Source organism: Bufo gargarizans, chromosome 11 (assembly GCF_014858855.1).
Source record: "Bufo gargarizans isolate SCDJY-AF-19 chromosome 11, ASM1485885v1, whole genome shotgun sequence".
Classification (NCBI taxonomy): domain Eukaryota; kingdom Metazoa; phylum Chordata; class Amphibia; order Anura; family Bufonidae; genus Bufo; species Bufo gargarizans.
Window position 1 is genome coordinate 71,434,988 of NC_058090.1, and position 12,431 is coordinate 71,447,418.

Consider the following 12,431-nt stretch of genomic DNA (forward strand, 5'->3'; position numbering starts at 1 on the left):
ATTGCCCATACCGTGACCTCACTGTCGCTATACCCTGCAGGTCTGGCGTGTTGCAATTTCTCCTCCTAATTCCCTGTTAACCATTTCTAAAAGTGCTATGGCTAATTGGTTCACTTTTCACCACCTCGCCTCTTCTCACATACCTGTGAGAAAGGGACAATCGTAACTCATGTTATCTGTGTATGGTTTTATGTCGATGTTGTGAGTTTTTATATATTTTTATGCCTTTATTTAATACCGTCAGTACGATGCCATGCAATCTGAACCTGTAGGGAAGACTATACAAACACCTTTTAACATAGTAACATAGTTTTTAAGGCTGAAAAAGACACCTGTCCATCTAATTAACCCCTTAAGGACCGGGCTCATTTTCACCTTAAGGACCAGGCCATTTTTTGCAAATCTGACCAGTGTCACTTTAAGTGGTGATAACTTTAAAACGCTTTGACTTATCCAGGCCATTCTGAGATTGTTTTTTCGTCACATATTGTACTTCATGATACTAGTAAAAAAAAGTCAAAAAAATTAATTTTTTTGCATAATAAAATACCTAATTTACCAAAAATTTGGAAAAATTAGCAAATTTCAAAGTTTCAGTTTCTCTACTTCTGTAATACATAGTAATACCCCAAAAAATTGTGATGACTTAACATTCCCCATATGTCTACTTCATGTTTGAATTATTTTGGGAATGATATTTTATTTTTTGGGGATGTTACAAGGCTTAGAAGTTTAGAAGCAAATCTTGAAATTTTTCAGAAATTTACAAAAACCCAATTTTTAGGGACCACTACAGCTCTGAAGTCACTTTGCGAGGCTTACATAATAGAAACCGCCCAAAAATGACCCCATTCTATAAACTACACCCCTCAAGGTATTCAAAACTGATTTTACAAACTCCGTTAACCCTTTAGGTGTTGCACAAGAGTTATTGGCAAATGGGGATGAAATTTGAGAGTTTCATTTTTTTGCCTAATTTTCCATTTTAACCCATTTTTTCCACTAACAAAGCAAGGGTTAACAGCCAAACAAGACTGTATCTTTATTGCCCTGACTCTGCTGTTTACAGAAACACCCCATATGTGGCCATAAACTACTGTACGGCCACACAGCGGGGCGTAGAGTGAAAGGTGCGCCGTATGGTTTTTGGAAGCCAGATTTTGCTGGACAGTTTTTTTGACACCATGTCCCATTTGAAGCCCCCTGATGCACCCCTAGAGTAGAAACTCCATAAAAGTGACCCCATCTAAGAAACTACACCCCTCAAGGTATTCAAAACTGATTTTACAAACTCCGTTAACCCTTTAGGTGTTGCACAAGAGTTATTGGCAAATGGGGATGAAATTTGAGAATTTCATTTTTTTGCCTAATTTTCCATTTTAACCCATTTTTTCCACTAACAAAGCAAGGGTTAACAGCCAAACAAGACTGTATCTTTATTGCCCTGACTCTACTGTTTACAGAAACACCCCATATGTGGCCATAAACTACTGTACGGCCACACAGCGGGGCGTAGAGTGAAAGGTGCGCCGTATGGTTTTTGGAAGCCAGATTGTGCTGGACAGTTTTTTTGACACCATGTCCCATTTGAAGCCCCCCTGATGCACCCCTAGAGTAGAAACTCCATAAAAGTGACCCCATCTAAGAAACTACACCCCTCAAGGTATTCAAAACTGATTTTACAAACTTTGTTAACCCTTTAGGTGTTGCACAAGATTCAATGGAAAATAGAGATACAATTTCAAAATTTCACTTTTTTGGCAGATTTTCCATTTTAATATTTTTTTTCCAGTAACAAAGCAAGGGTTAACAGCCAAACAAAACTCATTATTTATGGCCCTGATTCTGTAGTTTACAGAAACACCCCATATGTGGTCGTAAACTACTGTACGAGCACACAGCGGGGCGCAGAAGGAAAGGAATGCCATACGGTTTTTGGAAGGCAGATTTTGCTGGACTGGTTTTTTGACACCATGTCCCATTTGGAGCCCCCCTGATGCCCCCCTAGAGTAGAAACTCCATAAAAGTGACCCCATCTAAGAAACTACACCCCTCAAGGTATTCAAAACTGATTTTACAAACTTTGTTAACCCTTTAGGTGTTGCACAAGATTCAATGGAAAATAGAGATACAATTTCAAAATTTCACTTTTTTGGCAGATTTTCCATTTTAATATTTTTTTTCCTGTAACAAAGCAAGGGTTAACAGCCAAACAAAACTCATTATTTATGGCCCTGATTCTGTAGTTTACAGAAACACCCCATATGTGGTCCTAAACTACTGTACGGGCACACGGCAGGGTGCAGAAGAAAAGGAATGCCATACGGTTTTTGGAAGGCAGATTTTGCTGGACTGGTTTTTTGACACCATGTCCCATTTGAAGCCCCCCTGATGCACCCCTAGAGTAGAAACTCCAAAAAAAGTGACCCCATTTTAGAAAGTACGGAATAGGGTGGCAGTATTGTTGGTACTAGTTTAGGGTACATATGATTTTTGGTTGCTCTATATTACACTTTTTGTGCGGCAAGGTAACAAGAAATAGCTTTTTTGGCATGTTTTTTTTTTTTGTTATTTACAACATTCATCTGACAGGTTAGATCACGTGGTAATTTTATAGAGCAGGTTGTCACGGACGCGGCGATACCTAATATGTATACAATTTTTTTTATTTATGTAAGTTTTATACAATAACTTCATTTTGAAAACCAAAAAATTGTTTAGTGTCTCCATAGTCTAAGAGCCATAGTTTTTTCAGTTTTTGGGTGATTATCTTGAGTAGGGTCTAATTTTTTGCGGGGTGAGATGACAGTTTGATTGGCACTATTTTGGGGTGCATATGACTTTTTGATCGCTTGCTATTACACTTTTTGTGACGTAAGATGGCAAAAAATTGCTTTTTTTACACAGTTTTTTTTTTTTTTTTTTACGGTGGTCACCTGAGGGGTTAGGTCATGTGATATTTATATAGAGCCGGTCGATACGGACGCGGCGATACCTAATATGTATACTTTATTTTTATTTATGTACATTTTACACAATGATTTTATTTTTGAAACCAAAAAAAATCATGTTTTAGTGTTTCCATAGTCTAAGAGCCATAGTTTTTTCAGTTTTTGGGCGATTATCTTGAGTAGGGTCTCATTTTTTGCGGGATGAGATGACGGTTTGATTGGTACTATTTTGGCGTACATGCGACTTTTTTGATCACTTTTATTACCTTTTTTGGGAAGTAAGGTGGGCAAAATTTCAATTTTCTCATAGTTTTTATTTTTTTATTTTTATGGCGTTCACTGTGCGGGGAAAGTAACATGACCATTTTATAGATCAGGTCGTTACGGACGCGGCGATACCTAATATGTGTAGTGTATTTTATTTTTTTAATTTTTATTCAGTGATAAATGTTTTTTTTTTTTATCTTAACTTTTTTCACTTTTTATTTGATTTTTTTGACCCAGACCCACTTGGTTCTTGAAGATCCAGTGGGTCTGATGTCTGTAAAATACAGAACAGAACCTATATTGGTTTCTGCACTGTATTTTACTTACACTGAACAGGTCTATGCTTTCAGCACAGATCTGTTCAGCACCATGGACAGCAGGACGCCTGATCAGGCGTCCTGTTGCCATGGGAACCTTCCCCGTCTGCTCAGTTATGGTCAGAACTTCGCAGACGGGGAAGGGTAAGGACGGGGTTCTGGGGGGGCTGTCTGGGGGCTCTCTCCTTCTCCCATCGGGGGGCTGCAAAGGCACAGCAGCCCCCCGATCGGAGAGGGAGGGAGCTCCCTCTTACTGTTAACCTTTTCCATACAGCGGTCCGTACGGACCGCTGTATGGAAAGGGTTAAACGGCTGACATCGCATCAACGATGTCAGCCGTTTATACCAGGGTGCCAGCAATGTGCTGGCACCCTGGTATACCCACTGTACACCAACGATTATGCAATGGGAGGCGGGCGGGGGATCGCGATCCCGCCTGCCGCACCGCCCGCCTCCCGCAACGCCCCCACTGCATGCGACACCCCCCCTGCACCACCCGCCGCCATCAAATCGTGCAGGGGTGCAGGGGGGGGTTAACAATATTGATTTCGGGCACTCTGAAGTTTCTGATCCCCGCGGTCAGGGACCGCGGGGATCAGAAACGGCAAAAAGCGCAGCAAACCGCAGGTCTGAATTGACCTGCGGTTTTCTGCGATCGCCGATACGGGGGGGTCAAATGACCCCCCCCTGCGTTGTTACGGGATGCCGGCTGAATGATTTCAGCCGAAATCCCGTTCCGATTAACCCCAGCGGCGCCGGAATTAAGATTTTAAGTTAGGACGTACCGGTACGCCCTTGGTCCTTAAGGACTCGGGAAATAGGGCGTACCGGTACGCCCTATGTCCTTAAGGGGTTAAGCCTGTTATCCTGCAATTTGATCCAGAGGAAGGCAAAAAGACCCATGTAAGGTAGAAGCTCATTTTTCCTGACTTTAGGGGGAAAAAAATCCTTCCCGACTCCAATCGCGCAATCGGAATTATTCTTCAGGCACAGCAATAGCAAAATTGGAGCAAGGCAAACAATAAATTATAATTAAAAGATCGAAACTTATTGGATAGATTAAAACCAGACGGATCCCTTTGGTGATAACGGGAGAGTAGGACGCGCCTAGTTGCCATGGAAGAAGGAAGAAAAGAGGTTAGTGGTATGAGAAAGGTGAAATATCTATCCAATAAGTCTTGATCTTTTATTTATAATTTATTGTAAACAAATATATTTCATAAAATGCCTTCCTTAACCTCTATCCACATCAAACCATTGTATGTCCCTTCTTTTTACCTCGCTTTGATCTATCAATAGAGGACCAATCTGTAATTAATGCCTGGGTTATATTTATGCTCAAACGTTCTGCTCTATCTTTGTTGCCATCTTGTCAATTTTGTGTGCCTTGGTCCAATTTGCTACTGCTGTCCCTGGAGAATATTTTTTTCATTGATACCTATCTATTATGCAAGATATATGAGACATTGTGATCTCAACATTTGCTAAGTGTACTCTACCTCAGTAGTGTTTACTTGTACTCTATATGTTATAGATGAATATATTTGTCCCTATTAGGCCATCCTGCATATATCTATAATATCATAGACAGATGTTGTATACATTTTGTTTTCTTTAATTTTCTGATACTTACGTGAATTTCTGTATTCATCATTTAGTGTTTAAAAAAGGTCCAAGTAGGACCGAAACGTCACATGTACACGATAATTTGCCTTGCATATGAAAAAAATAAAAATAAAAAATTACACAATACTTCAAACAAAACTGAAGGAGTGCCTAAGTTTATATTATTTGATTGTCCTCTACAGGGTTGGGACCCCACGACTAGAGCACCCATACAACAGGACACAAGTGCCACATTCTACCTATAGTGATTTGTAATGTGGCAGGACTGTGTTCTCATCACGGGTATCTATGCCCCTTTTGTCACAACCCCTTATGTTATTGGCCTTGGCAGCAGGTGCCTGACACTGGTTTCTACAGCTTAGTTTCCTGTTCACTTAAATTCCTATGTCCTTTTCCATGTCAGTGTTACCCAGTGTTGCCATTTAGCATGTACTGGTGACATGTATTTTTCCTTGCCATGTGCATAAACTTACATTTGTCAGTGTTAAACCTCATCTGCCACTTCTCTGCCCAAGTCTCCAATCTATCCAGATCCCTCTGTAGCAGTATGCTGCCCTCTTCCGTGTTGATTATTTTACACAGTTTATTGTCATTTGCAAAAAAATTGATACTTTACTATGCAAGCCTTCTACAAGATCATTACTAAAGATATTGAAGAGAATAGGGCCCAATACTGACCCTTGTGGTACCCCACTAGTGACAGTTACCCATTTTGAGTATGTACCATTAATAACTATCCTCTGTTTTCTATCACTGATCCACATACACACATTTTCTCCCAGTCCAAGCATTCTCATTTTATATACTAACCTTTTATGTGGTACAGTATAAAATGCTTTGGAGAAGTCAGGATATATGACATCCATTGATTCGCCACAGTAAAGTCTAGAACTTACCTCCTCATACAAACTGATTAAATTAGTTTGACATGACCGATCCCTCATGAAGACAATGATGACAGCAAGCATTCCTGCATAATGAAGATCTCTCATTCCGGAACCCCTACACCGGTCATATATGTTATTAGAATGATCGGACTGATGAAATATACATTATTAAACCATGTTGGGGCCAGAATATCCATTAGTGTGGAAGGGAAGCCATGATTTATTAATATTTTATGCTTGCCAGCCGAGGGATAGAGGTGGAGCACACACCCATAATAAAGGCCTTCCCAGAAGGCTGGGCCAAGGAAGGGGGGGGGGGGGGGATAAGGGAGATAAAAATGAGGGCTTTTGAACCTTTTACTGACACAATTTGGGGATCCAATCAACTTTGGGTTGTGTTCCACGTCCTCCTGTCCCCGGAACCAGAACAGACACAATCCGTTTAGTAGTAAGAACCTTTCTGTTTTTATCCTTTTGTTTTTATGACTGTTTGTGCACATTTATATATGTCCATGACACCTATATATTACTGTACACACTAGACTTGATACTATACACATTTGTTTTATTTTCAAAAATTCTATAAAAAGATTGATCCAAAAAGTCCCAGAAAATCCAAACACTCTGAACAAAACACCTAGTTGGTGTCTGTCTTGCACGTCTTGATCAGGCTTTATTGTCACAGGTGCCAACCTATTAGTTTTCCCTAATCATAGAGAGTTTGAGAAGCTGCTCTCTAGGAAATTGAAACAACCTATCATATGTTTACCACTTCAAAAAAAAATAGACATACAGTACTGTTCTCTTTTGCAAAAGATCTGGTTAGTAAGAGGTCAGTTTCTAACAGTTGAACCACATGTATCTTGATTTTTCAAGAATTCTCTTCATGTCAGACGCTGTGTCCTTCAGGGTCTCCTTGTATAAAAACCGTGATTCTCTTTCCAAGTCAACTTTTTTGACCGCTTGTTCTGATCCTGGCTTTTGCCTCATCCTGGGTTACCAAGACCTGGATGATGTGGGCTACACAGCTTCAGCATGGCATCACCATAGGAGGACTTGGTAGATCTTGCCACACAACATCTACAGTACATTCCTCCAAATTATTTTTGCATGGCCTCTTTAAAATCAACTCAGTTGTTATATACCACTCTATATGTTGAAATCTTGGGCTATGGACTCGGCCTCAGAGGTTTTGCTCCTTTCACAATTTCTCCTCTCAGAGACTAGAGTCTTTACTTCAAGAAGACTATCCTTAAAGGGATTGTCTAGCCAGTAGTGAATAGTGATTGCTTATCCTTAGAAATCAATTGGAGCAGCGCTGTACTAGCGAGACCCTCACCCACAGTTTTCACGGTGCAGTGAAGCTGTGGCGCTGACCGGTGTTTAGCGGGGGTATGGGATGTTGAACTTCCTTAATCAGCTTGTGATGACCTATCCTGAGGATAGGCCATCACTTACTTAATACAGGACAACCCCTTTAAAGCCCAATCCTTTCTGACAAGCTAGTCCCAGTGCCACTAAGCTCTACTACCTGAATTTTCTCTACCACATGATTGTATTCAGGAGAGCAGATATCTCTTGCTCACATGGGCAGTTCCTTGTGTCCAAAGGAGGTGTCTGCAAGATAGCTAAAATATAAATTTTTATCCCCTCTGAGCCAGTACTTTCTCTTGACACCTTCTGTATCCCCATCTTGTATAGCAGTTTGTTTTCCAGGCTATTCATTCTCTTTTCTGGAAATAAAACATTTCCAAGAGTTATTTTCTAAAACATCTTGGCGTTCCATAAAAAAGATTGCTTAGTCACCCACCTGGATTTTGGAACGCTAAACTGCTTTGTGCACATTTGCAAGTTCCTGGAGAAATCCCTGCAGTCAGGGGTTGCATCATTAGAACATGGCAAGTTTCTGGCTTTCACTGCCCTCACATCATTGCCAAGTCCCACTAATGTTACCTTTGATATCCTGTAGAGTCTCTGTATTTCCAATTTGTTACCTTCTCCTTTCATCTTGCCCTTATGGTCTTCACAAAGGTCATGACAGCTCTAATGTTGCTTCTTAGTGCCAAGGGAATCACCATGATCCCTGAGGGTGTCCCTCAGCTCCAGAACATCAGATCAGTATATCTGAGATGTGTGGAGGTCAAATTAGGCCTCCATCCTGAGAAGCTGGCGTTTATTGAAATGAAAGATAGTAAGATCTGCCCCAAAATGTCAAGACTTGCTCCAGTGCTTGCTCAACTATCAACAAATTCCAAGAGCCATGTGAGAGTCCTCCAAAATTCTGCTTTGAGCAGAGGAAAATCCCCAGAGAAAAACGTCATCACCATGCTTGGGAACACCCTTTTAACTTTTTTTCTTTTTGACCTTTATTAATGGCTTCCTGTACCAAAGGTTACTTTATCTCACCTACCTTTTAAATGGTATGGCTGCTGATTCCAAGTTCTGAGGCCTTTCAGAGTCCATTCTTAGGCAAAAAAAACTTTTTGTATGGTTTAGCATACTATGCTCCCTCAACTCATTCTGGCGAAACCTGAAATATTTACCTAGATACTCTTCAAGACTGCTCCTTTAAACAATTGCATTACACATCACATAGGTCACTTTTTCTGTGGTCTGTGGATTACATTTCTCAAAAAGATCTCTGAATAAACTCCCTCAATTACAAATCCCCTTTTTTGTGATCCTCAGTTGTATGGTGGTGCTAAAACATTCTACCTGCCAAAGGTTGATTCATCCGTCCACATTAAAAGGGTTGTCCGTGTTCAGAGCTGAACCCGGACATAGCCCCATTTTAACCCAGGCATCCCTTCCGATATAAGCATTGTAGCATTTTATGCTTCGATGCTCTCCCTTGCTGTATCGCGCAGGTTATTTGTTGCTTGTTTTCACACTGCTAGGCGGTGGCTTTTGCCTAGCAGTGTTGCCGGGGACATCAACGGCACCATGGGTAGGCTTTAGCACTGCCCTAGCCTTTTAACAGGCTAGGGCAGCGCTAAAGCCTACCCATTAGTGACGGTGACATCACCGGGCTCACTGCTAGGTAGATGCCTCCACCTAGCTTTCCCCATGGAGAGCCCGGTATGTCCCCAGTTCTCCAAAAGAAAAGCCTTTGCCCTGCACAATTCAGTGCAGGGCAAAGGAGAGCATAATATTAGGAGGGCTGCCTGGGTGAGAACAGGGATATATCCAGGTTGAGCTCTGAAGCCACACAACCCCTTTAATAAGAACATAGTCCTCCTCTCCTTCTCCCCTTCTCCCTTACATTCACAGAAGCATTTTCTACAAGTCCTGATGGTATTTGGGCTGTTTGGATTTACATTGCTGCTACAGAATTCTTCGAATTTTATGTGTATTAAGTAATTTTCTCATCACTAGTGACCACCCAATCCATGCTGGCCACTGGGGCATCCTGGGTGGTCTCCCAGATGTGCAAGGCTGCCACTCATTCTTAGGTGCATACCTATACTTCATACCATGGCATCCTCCAATGCCAGCCTGGGCGGCAAGAAACTCCAAGCTGTAATGTGCTTGGCGTGCTGCATGGAAGCTGCTTTCTCTTGGTGTCGACTCCTATGGTACTGTCTACCCTATTAAAATCATTTTCCCAATTAATTCTTCAGGGGGAACACGATTCCATTAACGGTCTGGTTTATCAGGAGTCCTTTCTTTAGAGGTTTTTTTTTTTTTTGTTCTTCTAGAGATTGGAACATATGTTGGTTCCTGGTTTATTCTATGTTGGTTTCCATTCTTACTTGCTGCTTTTCCCTGTGGGAATAGTATAGCCTGCATAGATTGAGCTAACACTTTTTTTTGAAAAGCATTGAACCTCTCTGATATTTTCTTACATGAACTATTATACCGAATAGCCATTATGATACTGCAATGCATGAGGGATAATTAAAATGTTATAAATTAGTTTATTAGATGTTAGGCAGGTGAATACTGATCACTATATTATTTACATTTCAATATCAACCTTATAGGATAGCAGGCTGAACTGTATGGATGGATGTCTTTTTTTCAGTCTTACAAACTGTTGCTATACAGCATAACACCTTGAGAGCCATTTAGTGTGGTAACTGACGTCCGATTTTCTTACATCCTGAGCAAGCAGGATCTATTTTTGCACTCAATGTATTGACCAGCCCATTACTTTATGTACAGTTTAAAACGACCAATTGGGGAGCAGGCAAAGGAAGAGGAAGGGCACAAGAAGGCAGATGATTTACAATCACAAGTCTAAGAAAAATAAATGTAATTGTCAGCATCAAAATTACTGAAATGGCTAGTTTAAAATTGACTCCTATTAGTATTTCCTTTTGATTTATTAATTTCCAAAACTGCAAAGAAAAGTGTGAAACGTGAAATGTATTTTATATTGGATTATGATGGCAAGCTAACATAATGGTTATGGTTGCAGTATTTCTGCAGGATTGTATTCACTGTACAGTACTTGCTGTAAGTCAACAGCATGTTGTTTTTTTTTATTTGTCTTGAATTTGTTTAAAAGGGGGTTTTATCTCTTGTATTCCTAGGTACTGCCACAAACATTATGATTATGCCAAAGGTGGCAACAAAGATGTAAGTACAATACATTATTGTTGCCACTAATCAACCAATTACTAGTATGTGTATACCCTGTAAATGCTCGGCATGTGAATTCCCCACCCTTGAAATGAGGTGATATTATACATGTATAATACAACCCCAATTCCCAAAAAGTTAGGACACTGTGTAAAATGTAAACAAATGTAAATCAAAACAATGTGAATTTGAAAGATTTTTGAATGAATAAGCATACGCAGGCTACTAAGTGCGATAACACAAACAAATCACATACTGAATAATAAAAAGTAAATGGACATCACTAGCCTAAATATGCAATATCAAACAAAACAATGGCTGATCTTAGGGAGACCAGCTACAGAAAACACTGGAGCCTCATTTAAGAGTCTCGACACAGCAATCCAAAGTGCAAAGCTCCCTGGGAAACAGTAATATGCAAAATAGTTGTGGAGCCCCAGTTATGGGTCTTCAACACAGTGATAGCCAGATACCCCTCAAAGGAAGGAAAACCGAGCAAAGGGGTGCCCCCATTACAGGGATCACCAAATCCACCATATTAAGTGGCCCCTATGTCAAGATCCCGCTCTTTTACAAGCTACTGTGTTTAAGACCCATAACTGGGGCTCCACAACTATTTTGCATATTACTGTTTCCAGAGCACAATGGATCCGTCATGACCCACAATGCAAGTCAATAGGGACGGATCCGTTTTCTCTGACACAATAAAAAACGGATCTGTCCCCCATTGACTTTCAATGGAGTTCATGAAGATGCGTCCTGGCTATATTAAACATAATACAACCGGATCCGTTCATAACAGATGTAAATGGTTGTATTATAAGTAACGGAAGCGTTTTTGCTGAACCCTACTGGATCCAGCAAAAGTGCTAGTGTGAAAGTAGCCTTACACCAGATATAGATATAGTAAATCTGTTGGGCTGCAGGAGGCCCGTCCTCTTTTTTTAAAATGTTCTGTGAGCAGTGTAAAATTATGCTTGCACATACTTTTTGATTGCAGATCGCTATGGATGACTCTATTTCATATAGAATGTACTGGTTGGTTGATGACAGCTCTGCTTGGTTGTCATGGCCAGCCCAAGCTTCATTTTGATGTAAATAATAATAAAATGTGCAGTAAAACTGCAATCCAATGTTTGCAAAAATGTAACAGTATTGTATGTAATGCATTAAAGGGAACCTGTCACCTCCAAAAACCATCCCAAGCTGCCAGCAGTACCTTAAAGTAGCCATCAGTATGTTTCTAAAGATCCTATTTTTCCTCCGGCCAGATGCACCAAAATCTTGAAAAACATATTCCGCTGCATGCGCTATGTAACAGCAGAGTTTGAAGTCAAGGGGGCAGCGGCCTCCTCGCTTCAAGTCAGAATAACCACGCCCCTTTCCCTGCTCCTTCACCTCTGATTGACAGCCGCGCAGGTGAACGTTCTGATGTGCACTCACAACTGGGAGCCTGCAAATTGAGAAGTTAAAAACTACCTAACAGTGCTATACAGCAATGTGCAGGCACGTTAATAGAGACGTCAGGGCGCATGTCTGAGACTTCGGCCGGCTTTGCTCAACAGCCGAAAACTATTTGCTGTCAATCAAAAGTGAAGGGGCAGGGGGGGCGTGGTTATCCTAACTTGAAGCGAGGAGGCCGCTGCCCCCTTGATCTCAAACTCTGCTGTTACATAGCGCGTGCAGGGGAATAAGGTTTGTTTTTCAAGATTTTGGTGCATCTGGCCGGAGGAAGAATAGGATCTTTAGAAACATACTGCTGGCTACTTTAAGGTAATGGTTTGGGAGGCGTTTTTTAG

The 12,431-nt window shown here is 40.9% G+C and overlaps 1 protein-coding gene across 2 annotated transcripts in view; it reads left to right on the top strand.

Annotated features, from left to right (window-relative positions):
* Positions 1–12,431, top strand: part of VPS39 (VPS39 subunit of HOPS complex) — a 251,793-nt gene that overhangs the window by 222,837 nt on the left and 16,525 nt on the right. For both annotated transcript variants that reach the window (XM_044271213.1, XM_044271214.1), the window contains exon 21: positions 10,584–10,629. In XM_044271213.1, coding sequence (XP_044127148.1) covers positions 10,584–10,629 — 46 coding nt within the window. The remainder of the gene's footprint in view (positions 1–10,583; positions 10,630–12,431) is intronic.